The sequence below is a fragment of the Biomphalaria glabrata genome, chromosome 10 (genome assembly GCF_947242115.1).
Source record: "Biomphalaria glabrata chromosome 10, xgBioGlab47.1, whole genome shotgun sequence".
Taxonomy (NCBI): Eukaryota; Metazoa; Mollusca; class Gastropoda; family Planorbidae; genus Biomphalaria; species Biomphalaria glabrata.
Window position 1 is genome coordinate 31,366,538 of NC_074720.1, and position 20,322 is coordinate 31,386,859.

Sequence of the window (20,322 nt, forward strand, 5' to 3'; positions counted from 1 at the left end):
ATAACGTGTACACACAATTTTAGGGCGCCTTTGAGTCCACCCAGCTCTAATGGGTATCTGACATTAGCTGGGGTAAAGTAAATGCGGCTGGTGGTTGTGCTGGACACAAGACACCCTCGTTAACCGTGGGTCATAGAAACAGATGACCTTTACATCATCTGCCCCATAGGTTGTAAGGTCAGAATTGAATTTTTTTTTCTTATTTTTATTGAATTACTTATAAAAATAAAAGTTGTTTTTTTTAATACTTAGTTTAAAATTGTTAGTGAATGACCTCTCTACACGAGGCATATCGCCCCTTACCCTAGTACATTTTCTATATAAAACAAAATAGATTACGACTAATTGAATTATTATTAAGTTATTCTCTTTCATGGATTCAGGTGATGTCATCGACAATGAATAATTGTGCAAAGTTTCAGTTTGATCCAAGAATGGATGTTTGAGAAATGACGTGTCATAGATTCCACCCAGACAGACGCAAGGAGTCAATACAAGCTTTGTAATCAAGGACGACGTGTGACGTATTGAGTCCACATACTTGTTTAGTACTGACGTAGTCTGCGTGGACATGACTGCACGCCTGTCTGCCATGACCAGCCCGATGACCACGATACACAGAAATCCTGATATGTTGTTTAGCTGACCTTAAAGAAACAGTTTTATATTAGTTAATAGTTTTAGTATAGACTGAGCCAACGGCTTGAGGGACAGTCAAAACTTTGGAAAGACCGAAGACCTGCCGAAAACAAATCTTAAAAAAAAAAAATTATCCGAGGGAAATAGCCTCAAAAATACTGCAGGAATAATCTCCCTTTTTTCTATAACAACCCAAAATTTATTAATTGCCACTAATTGATTTTTTTTCCCTTTAATTGATAAACCATTTGGTTCTTTTTAAATTGATTCCTATGTTGTCATTAACTATGAATAACTGTAAAATTTCAAGTTGATCCGAGAATGGAAAGTGGGAGATCAACTTGTGCAAAACGTAGGCCTATTAAGGGAAATAACTCCACATATAAAGCCACATCTCTCAATAGGTAGCATTTTTTTTTTCACTTATTCCATACCAAACAAAAAAATGGATACTAAATTAACTATTTGGTAGATTTTGTATATATTCATTTTTTTGTTATGTACAATAAATAATTTTGTAACGTTTAAACTTGATCTGAGAATGAGTGTGGAAGAAATAACGTGTACAAACATTACACCAGACAGACAAACAAACAGAAGGAGTGGTTAAAATCTTTGTAAACTAAAAAAATAGATAGTATGGAAAAATGCTCTAAAACATGATTATACAGACAAACTGCCAGACATACAGATTGATAGCTAGAAAGGATGATTGTTTGACAGAGTGCTGGAATGATAACAAATCAAATCAGTAAAACATTAAAATACATTGGGCAGAACTTACATATTGAGAATGCAGAGTACACGAAAGCTATGACAATCGTGGTCTGGTTGACTATGTCTTTGAACATTTTGCTAATCCACATGATCATTATCTTGCCAACAATGAAGCCAAAAGAAGCCGACAGAAGGATATCCAACAGGAAAGGAAATGCGTACACAACTACAAGATAACAATAAAATAATTATAGGAATGTAATTGTTTAAGTTTAATATGGAATTTTGTAGCGCACACTATAAAGTTGATTTTTGAGTTTAGGCACAATTTAGGCCATGTCGTGCCCGTAATCCTTTAAGGATCACTCTCCCTTTACATAACAAGGGCTAAATTCTATACAGTTAAATCATTAAAAACAAGGTCTATTCACAGTTAAAATAGTAAAGGTAGTAAAAATTTAATAATTTGGTAAAAAATCTTATGTAAGTATATGTTCATAAATTCATAATAGTACTAAAAAAAAAGTACTTAGGTATAGCATCTTTCAATTTCTAAAGCTAAGCAAGTATGTCAAAGGATGGTTTTGATGTTATTTTTCATGCTTTCTGATTGTCATGTATTAGTGTTCCTATCCGTCGACTGCATATGTATCTAATGTTTTCACGTTCTTATACATCTCATCTCTTTACCTGGTCCCGTCTGGCTTCTTACCAAATCGATTCAAAGCCTATAGTAGACTAATCTCAAACAAAAAATGTCTAAATGAACTAAATGTAAATAGCTAACTTTATAGATTGAGAAAATTGGAGAATGGTGGCATAATTATATATTTCCCTATTTTATTTATTATATATATCACTATCTTTTCTAGTTTACGAGATCTAAACGGACAGACGAACAGACATTTCACACAAAACTAATAGCGTCTTTTCCCCTTTCGGGGGCCGCTAAAAATAAAAATAAAAATATTTAAGTGTATTATTGTTTTTGATATAAAATCTTAAACCATTTGCATAAATGTGTTAAAAATACGGTAAATAGTCATCTCCCCTTCTAAAGAGCCTCCAGTGTTTATTGCTATTAATAGTGAATTGTTGTAAAAGTGGTGTATTTTTATGAAAAAAACTGCTTGCATAAGTGATTTGAAGTGACGGACGGACAGACATTCCACACAAAACTAATAGCGTCTTTACCCCTTTCGGGGGCCGCTAAAAAAGTGACAACTACTTAACACATTTACTTGAAGTATGGAAGGAACGGGTTGTGACAACAGTGTAGAACATGTAGGTCACACAGCTACCGAAGAGAGACTCGGCTTCAAGAGGCACCCGAAGATCGTACTCTGCACCTGCATTTGTTATAAGTAAAACAAGCAAAATTTTGTTTTCTTAACGTCATCTTAAAACAAAGGGGAAGAACCGAATGTATCTCAATACTGCATTAATAAGCTCCCTTTTTATATATTAATAAGTACAGATAATTAAGCGAAAGTTCAGCTTGATCCGAGAATGTGATATGGGAGGGAAAAGTGTACAAAACGTAATAACGGTGAAAACTCCACATATACAGCCACATCACTAAATAAATATTATTTATTGACCAAATACAAATTTAAAAAAATTATTTAAAATTTTTTTAAAAATTATATTTGTATTATGTGTTTAAGGTTAAAGTCAATGTACATTGTAAGAAGAGCAAGAGAAATCAAGAGCAGGGGTGTGTAAGATGTGAGTGTGTGTGTGTGTTTGTTTATTTTAATAGTTGTGAGTGGTGAGCTGCTTTAGCACGAGGTTTTTCAAGGAGGGACAATAAGGTTTCCTGTGGTCAGTCTAGCCAGTTGGAGAGCTGACCAGGGCTAGTTGTGTTGCCTAGATCAAGGAGATGTTATTTCTGCCATGTTTGTGTACTGAATATTTGGGTTAATGTTATGTTGTTTCATGATACCCTTATATAATATATTATTGCATCTAGTCTAGGCGCCCTGGAGTATTTAATTTGGGCACATTTATTGCTTTCAGTATTGATGATTTTGTATTCTATATTATATGTGTGTAACCAGTTGAAATACTGTAAATAAATACTAAGTTCTACTCTGTTGTTAAGTGTACTTTTGTCATGCTTGTACGCCTTTAAGGATCTACAGTTGAGAATCATACCCCGTTAAATTACGCCCCTCAAAGAACTACCCTAAGTCCTTTACAGTTATTGTTTCAACTAAAGAAATTTATCAGTCATCACATTGGGCCATCAGACATAGTTTCTGAAAATCTCCGGAGATGTTAGCTATAAACTTAACAATTTCAAGAACCCTAAATAGATCTCAAACATTGCCAACTAAATTGCAGTTACAAATAGAAGAGCTTAGAAAACTTGATGCTGCCATTCTTAAACTTACACATACTTATTTATACCATTAAAAACCAAAAAAAAAAACCTAGCTTATCGACACTTCTTTACTTTGTACACCGGATACACCAAAAAGCTTGCTATTTATAGGTTTTCCGCCATGTAGGAAAATCTGCAAGACGTATTAAATCCCACAATTCCATCGTTACATTTCCGTTTATTAGACTAATTACTGATAGTTTTCCCTTACTATTTCATATATTGTTGGCGGCCCATTTTCCAGTAGTGGTGACGGGCTGTGTGTAAATAAAAACACCACCCCATATGGATGAACTATAAAAAGTATAGACACTTACTTATACTAGACAGAAAGATCCTGGTCATTCGTGGTCCTGGTGGCAATGACAAGGTCATCATAACAATGCTCTCTAGAGGGTTCATGGGAAAGTTTAGCATTTCCCTGAAAGCAATGGCAGATGCTGAAGCCAGCACTAAAATGAATCATAAATGAAAGATTCCTGTTAGCATTGTGCAGTGATAATTAAAACAGTAGAGAGACTTACATAAAAATATTTATGTTCATTTAACGTTTAGCACTGCATGGGGGGGTGGGGTGGGGGTGGGGGGGGGGGTTCCTTAACGAGTAATATCAACAGGGAAAATTACAAATCGGGTGGACACACTAGCAAGGTCGTTTTGTTTTCACAAAGCTTATATTAACTCTGTCCGTCTGTCTGTCTGGTACAAATCTTGTACACGCTTTCTTTTCTTCCACTTTTCATTCTCGGATCAAGTTGAAATTTTGCATTTTCATAGTCGATGAAAATACACGAACAAATTAAAAAAACAACAAGTGAGTCAAGCGTGACATTTATAAGCAAATAAAAGTCTTTTGACTTTCTCATTGTGTCAATCTAATGCAAAAGAAAACATTTCTAATCAAGAGGAGCTCTGAGTAACCCAGGTTTCTGTTGAATAGTCCTCATTAGCGGGCTCATTAGTGAACTCATTACATAAACTTTAGTTTATGAAGGATGTTGTCAAGGCATTTGTCATATTTCAGAAATTTACTAATAAGTGAGTTTTTGTATTCAAAGCATTGTCACAGTAAAAGTGAAGGCCAATTAAAAGTGTGTGTTTTAGGAAGGATATTTTGTTTAACAAACATCGTAGTATGTTCAGGGACAGGCTAGGGCAGGGGTTCTCAACCTGTGGAACGCGACTCCGAATGACCTTTTGGCAGGGGTTGCCTATGATCATCGAAAAATTGTTTGTTTGCTTTTATTATTGTTTTGTATTTTGTTTCTAGCATGTTGTAACAAGCATATTTGAACTATAGTTGGTATGCATTGTTATTTATTTTGTTGCAAGAAAGAGAGATTACTCAGATTACATTATTAAAGAATCTGTGAAACGATCGTCAAGTATCAATAAAATAAAAATAAAATGTGTGGCTGACAAAAACAGATGAACATATAACAGAATACTGCCAGAGGATATAGAAGGCATTTTTAGTGAATGTTACATCAGTATTTGATAATAGACTTGCTTTCTATTTAGAGTTACTTCTTTGTTTTTCTTTTTTTTTTTATAATTGCCATTCGAAAATAGATATGCAGACTACATTTTCATTGCTAAAGAAAATTTTTTTCAACAATTGAAATTAATGTCATTTTTTGATGGTTAGGGGTCGCCAACTAGTGGAAAATTGTATTAGGGTGTCGCGGAGCTAAAAAGGTTGAGAACCGCTGGGCTGAGGTGAAAAGTCAATGTGGACTAGAAACATTAGAGTATAGTAAATATTTCCTTGTTGAGTTGACAAGTCAAAGAAAAGTTAAATATTTTGTGTAGAGTAGAACTAATTTTTTTGTAAAGGGGTGACGGGGAAAATGATACTAGTTTGTATGCGTGTGTGTAAGCTGGGGGAGAGGTGGATATAAAGCGGTTTGTTCCAAATCAAGCCAAGCGTGTAAGGAGTGTCTGAAGGAGCGTATACTTGCAGGCCTTCCTTTTATTATTAATAATGACGTAGCAGGCTATACTCACGTAGTGTGGGTATCACAACCAAAATCAAATGAATCAACATGGTCTTCATATAATGAATCTCAAGGTTAAAGGTCGACTCGAAGAACATCATGGGTATGAAGAGTTGCAGTAGATGCAGCTGGCCAACGCTGTTGATCAGCATAGGATCCTCCAATCGCTTTTCAATGTAGGACAGATGCCCTTGGTGTGGAAACAAGAAAGTACAGTGTCAGCGTCTTGTTGTGGTTGTTTTTTTTTTTTTTACAGTTAGCTTGCAAACTCTTTATAAAAACAAGTAAACCTTTCAGACTCTACGATCTATACGGCAGATGTTAAGGTTGTCTGTTTCTTTAGCCAACTAATAATGATCAGGATGTCATGTGGCCAGCACAACGACCAACCGTCATAACTTTCCCCAACTAAGGTCAGGTACCCATTAGAGTTGGGTGAACTCATGGGCGCCCTAAAAAAAAAAACAAAATTCAAAATCACAATCTTCACAGAGATTCGAAACCAGGACCTCAGGTTCGAAAGCCAAGGACTTAACCACTCAGCCTACAAGTACGCCTTTAATGACGACGTAAATATAGAAACACTTTATTAAATCAAAACAAGGTTACAAAAGACAGTTTGTGTGGAAACACAAACTCAAAATCGGCCCCCGAAGTAAAATGTTTAACATAATTCGGATAATCCTTCAGAGTTGAAGATAGTTTACTTCCTAGTCCAAACCTCCCGCAGGACGACGGGGGATGGGAGCAGGCAGGGTTTGAACCTTCGATCGTCGATAAATCCAAACGACAGTCCAGCGCGCAAACCGCACGACCAGTGGTCCACCCAGGTAGGCTTCAATATTTTCAGAAAGAACATCCGAATGAAATTACATCAAAGACAAATGAGAGATAAGAATGGAGAAAGAAGGTTAACAGATCTTGTGTAGTGCCCCAACCGTCCCGCAGATCAAAGGATACGTGAAAGTGAATGTAAAGTTAGATGTGAACCTGGCCTAACTAGTTTGTGGTCTATAGGGCAGATGATGTAAAGTTCATCTGTCGTTGTGGCCTACGGTTAACGAGGGTGTCATGTAGCCAGCACAACGACCAACCGCCTTTGCTTTTCCCCAACTAATGTCAGGTACACATTAGAGCTGGGTAGACTCAGAAGTTGAAAATCCCAGTCTTCACCAGGATTCGAACCCGGAACCCTCGGTTCGAACTAAATAAGTTAATTTCTTTGAAAAGGCTCAATCTCATTTTCGAATTCTCAAAAAAAAAAAAAAAAAAAAAATTTCCGCTATATAGAAAAATGTTCACGAAAATGATATTTATAAGATTACTATTCGTCTTAAATTAGGTGTAACATATAATGCATACTAATTAGCTTTTTCTTATAAAAAACTGCTTGCATAATTGATTTTTAAAAATTAGAATTTTCGCTTTCAGGAAAAAAAAAGTAGCCGTTGCATCAGAACTTTGAATGGTCTAAAATATTGTGAAGTCGGATTTTCAATATCTCTTCTAGTTTACGAGATCTAAACGGGACGGACGGACAGACGGACAGACATTTCGCACAAAACTAATAGCGTCTTTTCCCCTTTCGGGGGCCGCTAAAAACGTAAGGTCTGATTGGAAAGTGAATTAAAATTAGCTACTAAATAGCCATGGTCTTCGATTCTCTCAAATTAGGGAAAGGGTATAGTGTTTCGCGTGACTTAGCAGACCCATTTGCGACCTGCATATTTTGTCAATTCTGATGCTAACAAAGCCGTTGTCTGCTAGGGGTCTATTTTAAAGTTCTCGTTTCGTCGTCTGCTCTTGTCTTCGGCAACGTCTTTTTTTTTTTGTGAGTCTCAAATGTGTATCCCTCGAACTTCATGAGAGTTCTCGCGGTTTTGTTTTTCACATGCTCTTTCTAATGCTAGTGAAGTTAGTCAACACAGACTACGTACGTTTATGAAACTGACCAAGGTACAACCAAAAAACGATAGAAATAGAGAAGAAACGAAGATAATCTTATTACCTACAATGATTCCTAATAAGACCAAAATAATATGATGACCTAGAGTGGATCGTCTGTTAGTTGTCACTTGGCGAAAGAATACTGTAAAGACGAAACACATTAATTGTTATTTATCCTTCTTTTTTTTTTTTGCTCTTCACTTTTAACATAATTACATCTCTCAAGAGTAGGGTGGGGAGAGGAAAGTATTGTAGTCTTGGGACCTAAAGATAAACAAGAAAATAAATGTATAAACATTTTCAAAACAAAGCTTATATTGATTGTACTTGTATCAATTAGTTTGGATCAGGCATGTAATTAAATAAGTAGTAGCTGTAGACTAACAATACAAAAGCACGGGCGTAGCCATGAATTTTTTTCGTGGATTTTTTCTCCCCCCCCCCCCCAAATATATATATATATATATATATTACTTTTATATATTACTTATATATATATATATATATATATGTGCATGTGTGTGTGTGTATAATTAATCTTCATTACATTCTGCCCTTTCATTCTTTCGGATGACGTTTATTCTACCATACAATATTTTCTTCCAGGAGTTAGTGAGAAAATTGTAGACTCCTCGCCCTAATCAGCAAGTGGGTCTGGGGGAGTGCTGCGAGTCAAGCACTATTTCTGGTATTGAAAGCCAACAAAATGCATATTCTGAGGTATCTACAGTGCATTATCCTGCTATTAAAAAGTTTTATTTCAAAAACCTAATGTGCTATTCTTAATGTTCGGCGCATTGGACGGCAAGCTGCTTCCACAAAAATCTGTCACTGGTAATGTCTGAAGCCTCTTCTCACCTGCTCTGAGGTCCTCCACGAAAGTGTGGCGCCAAGTTTGTACTAGGATGTCCCTGTTTGCGCTTTCCTCGTAATGGCCTCCATGTCATCACAACTGTTATTACGTGTAATTCATTTTGTCGGAGAACATGTCCCGCAAACCTCATGCGACACTCTGTCACAACCTTACTAAGGGGGCGACTCCCAGCATAGGATTTCCTTGATTGAGACCCGATCTCTATAGCTGACTCCTAAAATCCGTCTTAGCCATCTTTATTGAGCCACATTTAGTCTTTTTCAATTTCGGCAGATGACTATTCACTGCACTTTATTAATGGAGCACAGCGACTGATAGAAATTTATATTTTCTCTTGGCTACGCTCTTGGAATTAGGTGACTGTAGTTTGTTTTAGATTTTATATCGAAAAGGGAAGTTTTATCGTCCAAATGATCTGTTTGGGGGTTTTAAACTAAAAAATGTCTGTAGTTTTTTTTAACAAATTCAAAGCCCCATTTGGTGAGCCTAGTTTGATTTAGACTAATATTGAAGAGGGGGTTTTCAACTTCAAAACTCTCTGTAGGGGGATTTCAACCTCAAAACAATCTGGAGGTGTTTTAAACTTTAAAAAAAAGCCATCTGGAGGAGGGGGGGGGGGTTTAAACTCAAAACCCCCCTTAGCTTGGCTACTCTCAAAGAATTTTAGTGTGTAATTTACTTTTTTTTTTATATTGAAGAGGTATTTTTGAAACCTCGCTGAAGGGGTGGGGGATTAAACTCAAAACCCCTTTGGCTACGCTCATAGCATTTTGAGTGTGTAATTTTCTTTTTTTTTTTATTGAAGAGGTATTTTTTAGCTTTAAACCCCGCTGAAAGGGGGTTTAAACTCAAAACCCCTTTGGCTACGCTCATATCATTTTGATTGATTAATTTGCTTTTTTTTTTAATTGAAGAGGTATTTTTTAAAGCTTCAAACCCTGCTGAAAAGGGGTTTAAACTCAAAACCCCTTTGGCTACGCTCATAGCATTTTGAGTGATTAATTTGCTTTTTTTATATAGAAGAAATATTATTTAGCTTCAAACCTCGCTGAAAGGGGGCTTAAACTCAAAACCCCTTTGGCTACGCTCATAGCATTTTGAGTGCGTAATTTGCTTTTTTTTATATTGAAGAGGGGGTTTTATCGTAAATTTCGGAGGGGGGTTTAAAACCAAAATCTTCCTAGCTAAGTAGCTATGCACTTGGAATTTGGGGATTGTCATTTGCATTATTTTTTTTGTTTCTTTTGCTTTGTAAAAGAGCGGAATTTAACTGCAAAACCCCCTGGTAGGAGGTTTTAAACTCAAAACCCCCTTGGCGGCGCTGGGGCAAGTGATGGTTTAGTATTAAAATCTCACCTAAAATTTAAAAAAAATCAAAGCAAAAAAATCCCTAACCCCAAACCTCCTCCCCCCGGCTACGCCCATGTACAAAAGCATTTATAAAAATTTAAAAAATCTTGAATTATTATCGTTAATATTTCCTTGAAGACGGAATAGTTATTGAATCAGAAATAAATGTTACTAGTAAAGTACGAAAACGTCATTCTATACATTGCCTGGAACTTGCACTATGCCGTTAACACCTATCTACTCAAAAACTTTTTTTTCATTATTGAGACAAATGTCATTCGCAGATGTTCATCCGAAACCCTTCATGTTTTGAGATAGGAGACTAACATCTGGGCAACGTCTACCATTATCTACAAATATCAAAATGGAATCGAGCGTCAATGTGTGTTGGTATTTTCGTAAATTAATTCTGATCGTCTGCCGGATATCCTTATTTAACTGATGAAATGAAGTAATTTAATCTCTCAAGTCAAAATCTTTAAATAATTAGACACACACAACATAGCTTAATTATAACAATAAATTCACAAAAGTAAATTTAACATGAAGCTTGCAACTTATTGATTGACCCGATTAGTCTTCCTAAAATTGACTTTTCCCATAGACAGGAAACAACCAGAATCTTTAACTGAAAAGATCCATTCATATTTTGAACTCCCTTGGCTATTTTTAGTTCTATCCAGGGCTGAATTTAAGGGATGTCAGGCTGGGCTACAGGCGTCCACAAGAAAGGGGTCTCCACAAATGAAATAAAAAATAAAATCGGAGTTTTTGTTTTTCTAAAATATAGCATGCGTTTTTATACTTATTTTTTTTATTCATAAATGGAGATTTATTAAAGCTTTCAATTGTAGAGACCTCCATACAAAACCTATCGAAATTGTATCCTTCTATCAGAAGCTTACTGTTGTTTCTCGAATTGTAAACACATTGTCGATTGGTCAATTGTTAAAATAATACAGCATATAACCAGTATGTAGCAATGAATATACTTACAGCCAAACAGCAGGAACAAGAATCCGTAGAGAATTATTTGCAGAGAGCTCATCTCCTCGTCATGGTGTCCAACATTACTAGCAGTGACACTCTTATTATTCTCTTGCCGCCTCGGCGCCATTTTGTTGTTTTACGTATCGGAACGCCTCGTCTGTTTGCTTCAATGTAAAAGACATTAAGTCATGATGTATTGTTGTGGTACAATCGAATTGACTGATCATTACATAGACCTAAACCCATACGTTCAATCTGAGGGCCAGTATTCAATTGTATGAGTCTTGGTGAGGTGAAGAAATAACCGAAAGCCTATTTAATAATAAAATATTTTGATCCTTCAGGTAGAAATAATGAAAACACTTATTATTATCATACAGTGTAGCTTAATTTCAAAAATAGATTCACAAATGTGGACTTCGAATGAAGCTATAAACTTTTTGACTGACTCTCCATATTGTCTTCTCTTGAATTAATTCCCTTTTTACAAAGCTTCTTCAAAAAAATAAAAAGATAAAGAATCTTCGAAAAGATACCATGTTATTTTTAACTCCTTTTTTTTTTTACATTAACGTTTCTCTTTACATGATCTCTTTTTTACTACGAAATAAAATCGGAAAAATTGTGTTATAATTATAAGTCTTTAAGCTTCCTAAATTATGGTTCAAAAAAAGTAATAAACTAACAATAGCTTTTATTGGGATTTTTAGTTTTGGCAAAGTTGAAAGAGGGAAGGGGGTGACACCTTGAGCTAAACCGCACCGGGTGACACCGACCCTAGGGCTAGTGACGCCACTGCTACGATGTTATACTTTTCCATTATCATGATTATGAAGGAACATCCAAACTATAGAATCTATAAATTAAATCACGTTTTCGCAAGGGGCATAGAGAATAGATCTTGAGTCTAGGTTATTGACAGATTTTACTTCTAGATCTAGATTTATGATAATTTTTAAATCTAGATCTAGACTAGATAAATATAAATGATTTTTATTTTACCCCTTATGTTTCACTATGAATATATGAACCGAAAGAAGTCTAGATCTAGATCTACTTTGAACTTCTGAGCTGTAATTATTAGCACAATGACTTCTAGATCTACGTGATGTGAACGGTCTTTATCACTTGAACCATGCTTGTGTACCATGTAAGCCTACATTCAGTAACATTCCATTTAGTCATGCATCTCCATCCTGTTGACTACGTCACATAATGATGATCTACTCTAGAGATCCTCACTGTTTTGGAGATTTTCCAAAATCCAAATCCATAAATAGCAATTTTTGTGTTTGGTGTATCTGGTGTACGTTAAACAACTAGGGACATCGTTATCAGCGCCGTATGAGCCATTGTACCACTCAAACGTTCTTAAACGTTGGGAAATATTTTATCCAGCAACCAGGCGCGGATCTGGAGCTCTTCACCCCAAGACCTGTATGTATGAAGGTTCCACAATGGCAGTGACCATTACTGGGTTGGGTCGTGCCAATTACGCACCGCGCTTCGGATCCGGCCCGCTCGCTATAAGCGTCGAAAGGAAACGCTATATAACCACGGAGAATTTCTTTCTATTCTTATTCTGTAACCGCCCCAGAGAACCGTGAAAGGGGCGGCAATCCAGTAACCAGTGTACAGAATACGGAAGCATGAACAAAAGAAGTATTGAAATAAGCCATTTGATAATTTGTAGCTTTTGTTTGTAGCTCAGTTTCTTTTTTTAAATGTTGTCTACGCTGAATTTCAATTTAGTGTCCTTGACATTTAGTTTTATAGTAAAAATCTTCTTCCCTAGTGCTATTAGACAGAAGTTAAGTCATTGATTGGCATGCATGATTAGATTGATCTAGGAACACGCGTAGGACGTAATCATCTTCTTTTCTTTTTAAGTAACGTCTGTATTTGATAAAATAAGAGAAGAAATCCTCAATATGGTATTTATTTTGATTGGAATCCCTATTTTTCTTGTTGTTTCAGGTTTACAGAATACGGAACCATTGACATAGAATAAATTAAAGCCCTTCGTGATGACACCCTGAAAAGCTTACCACAATGCCAGGAAGCCTTTTATTTTTGGCCCTTAATAATTTTTTTTTAAAATTTAAACCTATACATATATTATTATTAATTGAAGAATAGCCCGCCCCCCTCCCTCACACACCCGGGTGCGCTATAAAGATAAACTCATTCGAAATTTTGTTTTCACTGGCACAGAGAAAAGAAGCTGGCATCAGATGTTCTCGGAAAGAATCAGTCGGAATGAGAGCTTTTTCCACCATAGAAGAAATCTATCTATCTATCTATCTATCTATCTATCTATCTATCTATCTATCTATCTATCTATCTATCTATCTATCTATCTATCTATCTATCTATCTATCTATCTATCTATCTATCTATCTATCTGTCTATCTATCTAGAGTTAAATCCATTCATCATTTATTCAACTGTTATTCTCGAGTTCATATACCAGGCACCACTTTCTATGTGATTCCACTACATTGCTAGCTGACACACGTGTGTCGGTTGGACACAACTATGAGATACACTGTGTCGCTTTCCAGCCCGAAACAAACTGATTAATCTTGTTACCCCCCCCCTACCCCAAGCCCATTTTTCCCCTCCTTGCCTTACACCTGACTAAAAAGCAAGCTTTAGAAAGGAAACAAAAACGTGCCTCTAAAAGTTCGATATTTGAAAAGGCTTGACTTTATAATACAAGCCTGAAGTTATAAGGATATAGTACAACGACACCAGGGAAATGAAACATGTAGAAAATGCTAATCTCAATGCACAGGTTCCCAGAGTGCTTTTAATATAAATAGATTATGACTGTGAGTCCCATGTAGGCCTATCGGGCTGAAAGAAAGCATGTCGTTCATTCGCATACTTGTGACGCTGGCCTTTCTTAGTATATTCAATTTAACCACTCTAGAAGTTCGCAATACAGCATGGTATCCAAGCGTAGACCAGGATTTGTGAATTAGTATTCATTAAACACAAAACTCTATGGCCATATTATTATTACAAGGTCCTTGGGGCCTACAAAGACCTTCCTTCGGGGAACAGTACCAGGAAAAAGTGAGGCAGACAAAAAAAAGGCGATGGGAAGACAGTATAAGAGAATGGACGGACGTGCAATTAAAAGAGGTTCTATCCAAGGCAAAAGACAGAGGAATGGAGAAAGATGGTCAACAGATCTTATGTGGTGATCCAACAGACTAAGGGATTGGAGAAGGTGATTCATTAAACATAAAATCCCCTTCAGAATATTAGAAATTTAAGTAGCACAAAATTGAATCGTATAAAAATAAGTTTCAATAATACTTAAAATGACATCCTAGCCAGGCCTCGAACCTCCCGCAGGACCACGGGTTGATAGTAACGGGCGCGGTTCGAACACAGGGGCCACCGCATAGGCCCCCTCTGGTGGGGTGCAAGGGGGTGTACTTGCACCCCCCCTGGATTCTGAGTTGCCAAATTCTAGTCACTTTTTAAAACATCAGATCAATAAAAATCTAAGTAGCAACTGAACAAGTAGTGCTTATAGTGGTGACTAAACTACAATTATAGTAGACTAGCCTAGGCTTATCAGGAATAGATGGCTGACCATGTAGGCTACGTGAACCCCTCTGAATTCTGGGTAGCCAAATTTTAACCAGTTTTTTTACACCTTCAAATCAATTAACTACTGCTAGGAAGCAACTTTAGATGTATAGTACTTCCATTGAAATTATGTTAATAAGGATAAGCTTTCGTTGTAATAAACTATAATAGGCTAATCTGTAGTTTATGTATGACCATGTACGCTTTCAATTCAATATTCTATAGCATGTTACTCGTAACGATTTGTTTTCATTTGCATATAATTAATAGTTATCATTATATTTAGTAAAGACCTAGAATATGATAAAAGTTGTGTTTTGTTTCTTTGTTTGTTGTTGTTTTTTTTTGTCTGGGGGGGGGGGAATTCTAACCAGCTGTCTGATATATGTGAAAGTTTCTTTAAACAAGATGGAAGAGTGCAGTCAATTTGGTAAATGTACATATATATACGTCTGGCGGAGTTGCGATCAGTGTTAGCGCTCGATAAAATAGCAGGTTAAACACGTCCACCAGTAGATAGAAGAGAGATAAAAAAAAATGTTCTTTCCATACCACTCGAGTCAAAACATGATTTGTATTTGCAGCAGCAAGAAACCCCAAAATATCGAGCAGCAGCATGAATTATCTGCGTTTTCTTGGTATTTCGTTAATAAAAATGCAGATATCTCAGGTACTGAACAGATGTGTTTGAGCGTTGGGTTTGTTGATGGAGATTGTACTCGATAAGAATTCATTGATTTTGTCATTATGGATAAGAGATACGCACTGCCTGTGTCTAACTTCATTGTCAGCGAATACATTATGTATATTTTTCACATGAAAAAATTACTAGGCCAAGGCTACGATGGCTGCCCGGTGATGGGTACTATAGGATTCAAAACTGTGTTCAGGCAAGGATTCGTGAAAAATATTCTAAAGCAGACATTGTCGTTGCGAGTCCCATAGACTTTAACTTGTTATCATTGACCTGAATGCCATTTCAGATATATATATATAATGCGTAATGCTGTTGGTGTCATCCGGAAGATGATCTATTTCTTCCAAGTGAGAGCGTTGATGCTGGATTTACCTCTTGTGTGATACACGATGGACAGAGACATACGAATTCCTTCATACTTTAAGTCACAACTTTGAGAAGATCTTTGACTGTTTGGCGTATTTTAAAGTAACGGCCTGTAAGTGAAACCTGACAAACTGCATATGTGTAATCAGTGCCTGCTTTCATGTGTTTCTGATTTGTCTTTTAATTGTCAATTATTTATCTTTTTATGAGCCAGTTTCTGTGATGTTGCAGTCTGTCCATCTTAGCATAAGTGGCCTCTTAACAGCACATCAGCAGTCACATTAAAGACATAAATACCAACTTGGCCATGTTGAGGAACACTTCAATGATGGCATTTTGAGGAAGGCGAGACTGCTGGCAGGCAAACATGGTAGTGAGTTGGTGCTACCGAGAATTTACAGTCGACAGACACACCAAGAAAAAAAACTGATTTCGGGAGTTATTACAGAACACTGCTTTACATTACGTAACTTAGTTTGTTGGTTTCTTCATTAACGTCTCTTCTTTCAAACCAATAATAATGCTCAGTTCAACCTGTTTTGTCAACATCCTAAAACGATGCAACGTACAGAAGAATATCAGAACTGCCAGATAAGTGTTCATTGCCGGCTTGTCCATCGCGACGAGAACGGGAGTCCAGAGCGCATTCCCCCCTATCATACAGCCGTCTTACTTCAAGTATAAATCAATTTGAATAAGAAATCCATAAGCACATATGGTGTTGAGATAAGCCATAAAAAAATTCACATTTGCCCCTTTTTATACTCTGCGGCCTCGTAACACGTCTTGAATAATCTGGATTATCGTTACTGAGAAGTCTAATTTTTATATTAAACTCCCTGTGCGTTTTAAAATTATTTTAATTCTTCCTGTGACTTTTTGAAATTAAAATTAATTCTGACAAAACAACTTGTGATGACATTTGCGACCTTAACAACTTGTACCATGTGGCAATACTTTTTTTTCTAATATTATTGTTTAGTATTTAGCACAAAGAAAATGTCGCCCAAAGGAAAAGTCGCCCAAAGAAAAAGCTGTCTGGATAAAGTCAAAGAATAGTGTGCTAAGAACAGCTGGTGAGAGGGAAATGTGACATTTTATTACGCGAACTGTCACAGCACACCTACCAGTACCTCGAAAGTCAAAGGGCAGATAATGACGAACAGAGATAAAAAAAAAATCTTCCGAAAATAACGTAAGAAGATTGGGGGAGATTTGAAAATAAATAGAAAATTAAATAATGTCAAGTAGATCTCAGTGAAGACAGCTGCCAACTAAAAAATAGCTACGAGTAAAGAAGATTGAAACTTGATTCAACAGTGCTAAATAGTGCAAAAGCATTATTAGAATCTATATCTGTGGTTCCTAAACTTTTTTTGTCTTCTAGACCCCTGGCCATATGGTCTGTTTTACGTGTTGTTTCTTCTAGACTCCTTTCTTTTATAAATTCATAAACTACGTTTCTTCAGTTTTATTTGTCAAAGCTTTTTCAAAGAGAAGGGTTGTTTTTTTAGTTGATTTCTGTAACGAATACCAATAATAACGATTCATTACCAGCCCAGGTAGACTCGCCCACATAAAGTAAAAGCCATATATGTGTGTATGAGGTAGTTCCATTAATGTGAGCTCTATAGCACTTGCTTCATAGATCCGAAAATAGGGGTTCCAGGAAGAGAGATAGAAAAAAAAAATGAGAGCGGGCCGCAATATTTTTCTTTGTAACATAGGACTATCATAGGTCTAATTCAGGAGCTAAAAGTCATGTAAGTGGGTCGATAAAATGCGGTTCGATTATTGAAAGATCAAAAATAAAAAGAGAGCATTTTCCGGCCAATATAAAGAATATCAAGCCTGGCACAGGATTTTTTCCGGGGGGGGGGGGGGGGGGGCTGAGTGATTTTTTTCCCCTTTGCACATAAACATATGTGAGTGTGTATATATATATCATGGGCGTAGCCAGGATTTTTTTTCGGGGAGGGTTTTGGGGGGGATTCCCCCCCCCCCCCCGACCCCCCCCCCCCCCCCCCGGCAAAAAAAAATTATATATATATATATATATATGTGTGTGTGTGTGTGTGTGTGTACATAATTAATCTTTATTACATTCTGACCCTTTCGGAAGACGTTTATTATTTATTGTAGACTCCCCGCCCTTGCTAGCAAGGGGGTCTGGGGGAGTTCGCAGTGTTCCCCCAGCGCGGGGCGAAGCCACGCCGCCGAGCACTATTTCTGGTATTGAAAGCCAACAAAATGCATAATCTGAGGTATCTACAGTGCTTTATCTTGCTATTAAAAAGTTTTATTTCACAAACCTAATGTGCTATTCTTACTGACTTAGACCCTCTCGCGCCGTTCGGCGCATTTTCCGGCAAGCTGTTTCCGCAACTCTTATTTTGCGTAATTCATTTTGTCGGAAAACATGTCCCGCAAAACCTCATGCGACGCTCTGTCACAACCTTACTAAGGATTCGACTCCCAGTTCGGCATATGATTTCTTTGATTTAGACCCGATCTCTATGAATGACTCCTAAAATCTGTCTTAGCCATCTTTGTTGAGACACATTTAATGATTTTCAATTTCGGCAGAAGACTATTCACACTTACGTAAAGGAGCCCAAGCCACTGGTAGAAATTTGTAACCTCTCTTGACTACGCTCTTGGAATTACATGCCTGTATTTCGCTTTAGATTTTATATCGAAATAGAAAGTTTTTTTGTCAAATCATCTGTTGAGGGGTTTTAAACTAAAAAATCTCTGGGGTTTTTGTTTGTTTTGTTTTTAATTTAAAACCCCATTTAGCTACGATCATAGAATTTGGTGACTGTAGTTTGCTTTAAAATAATATTGAAGAGAGATGTTTTCAACTCTAAACGCTCTGTAGGGGAATTTTAAACTCAAAACCATCTGGAGGGGTTTTAAACTTTAAAGAAAAAGCCATCTGGAGGAGGGGGATTTAAACTCAAAACCCCTTTGGCTACGCTCATAGATTTTATAGTGTGTAATTTGCTTATTTCTAAAATTAAAGAGGTACTTTTTAGCTTCAAACCCCAACTGGAAGGGGGAGTGGGGTTAAACTCAAAACCCCTTTGGCTACGCTCATAGAATTTTGAGTAATTTTGTGTAATTTGCTTTTTTGATATTGAAGATGGGGTTATCGTAAATTTTGGATGGGGTTTTTAAATCAAAATCTTCCTCAACTGTGCTGTTGGAATTTGGGATTGTTGTTTGCATTTTTTTTTTGTTTTATAGAAGAGGGAGATTTAACTGCAAAAAACTCTGGTAGGGGGTTTAAAATTCAAAACCCCCTGTAGGGGGTTTTAAACTCAAAGCCCCCTGGTAGAGGGATTTGTATCTCAAAACCCCCTGATAGGGGTTTTTAAAATCTCAAAACCCCCTGATAGGGGTTTTTAAAATCTCACAACCCCATGTAGGGGGATTTAAACTCAAAACCCGCTGGTAGAGGGTTTTTAACTCAAAACTGCCTCGGCTGTGCTAAGTGATGATTTAGTATTAAAATCTCACCTAAAATAAACAAAATGAAAGCAAAAATCAGTCACTTAATTCCATCGGGGGGGGGGGATTTCATTTCGGGGGGGGGGGTTTGAACCCCAAGACCCCCCCCCCTGGCTACGCCCATGATATATATATATATATATATATATATATATATATATATATATATATATATATATATATATATATATATATATATATATATATATATATATATATATATATATATATATATATTGTAACGTTTCTCCCTATCCAGGCTCTCTGCAAACTGCACCACACGACACCACCTAGTTAAAGAACTTAACAACTCAGGGCTCCAAAATAACGTAATAATTTAATTTTAATGTCCAATAAATCACAGCCAATACTGTACAATTGGCAATACGTAATACAGACTGTATAAATATCTTTCCGTTAACAACCGTACCGACGTATCAACTCTTGCACTGGCCTCTTCGTCTTGTTCCGGACCCTTCTGGTTAATCATATGACCACATCCCTCGTGACGCTCCTCAGCTCTCTAGATGTTTCTACAAACTTCGTCAGTCATCGCAGTTGACCGTCTTGGCTCGACACGGTTTACTGCTCGTCTAGCGCTGGCCTGGGGCGATTTGCGTCGGTTGACTATATACCCATATAGGCTACCACTACACCTCATCTGTGACAAAGCCAGGTTTATTACAATATGTACCTACATACTTAATTCATCTTCATTACATTCAGTCCTTTTAATTTTTCAGATGGAATCCCGGCGCCAAGCACAATTTCTTGTATTTGAAAGTAAAAAAAAAAAAAAAATTCTAAGGCGTCAACAATGCAACATCCTACTACTCTTCTATTAAAAATTTGTAGGTCAAATATTACACCTGCTATTCACTTCATCGTATTAATGGAGCACAGCGACTGGTAGAAAAATAAATCAATGGTTGCATTGTTTTAATTAGGTTGGTTTGAACCTCAGATGACTGTAGTTTGCTTTATTTATTTCTTTTTATATTTAGGCTAATCTGTGGCTTGAATTCTCACAGATTTACTTAATTTAATTTATGGCTTCCAGAAAATGTCAGGAAAAAAAAACATTGTTATGTTATAATGATAACTGTAGTTTTGCTTTGGTTTTATATTAGAGGGGACCCTAGTTTTTTTAGATTTTTATTTGAAAGGTCAGCTTAGAGGAGCGAAGATCTTTCTAACACTTTTAAAATATGAAAGAAATAAAGAAAAATACTATAAAATC

The 20,322-nt window shown here is 36.5% G+C and overlaps 1 protein-coding gene across 3 annotated transcripts in view; it reads right to left on the bottom strand.

Moving 5' to 3' along the window:
* LOC106060292 (sodium/hydrogen exchanger 10-like) overlaps nt 1-12,102 on the bottom strand; it is a 52,626-nt gene extending 40,524 nt beyond the window's left edge. For 2 of the 3 annotated variants that reach the window (XM_056044443.1, XM_056044445.1), the window contains exons 1-8: nt 11,903-12,102; nt 10,907-11,064; nt 7,748-7,828; nt 5,750-5,929; nt 4,060-4,194; nt 2,598-2,705; nt 1,424-1,582; nt 542-647 (exon numbers count right to left, since the gene is read on the bottom strand). In XM_056044443.1, the coding sequence (XP_055900418.1) occupies nt 542-647; nt 1,424-1,582; nt 2,598-2,705; nt 4,060-4,194; nt 5,750-5,929; nt 7,748-7,828; nt 10,907-11,027 (890 nt within the window). In that variant the 5' untranslated portion in view covers nt 11,028-11,064; nt 11,903-12,102. The remainder of the gene's footprint in view (nt 1-541; nt 648-1,423; nt 1,583-2,597; nt 2,706-4,059; nt 4,195-5,749; nt 5,930-7,747; nt 7,829-10,906; nt 11,065-11,902) is intronic. The other variant, XM_056044444.1, reaches the window with a different exon arrangement.
* Between the last annotated feature and the right edge of the window lie 8,220 nt (nt 12,103-20,322).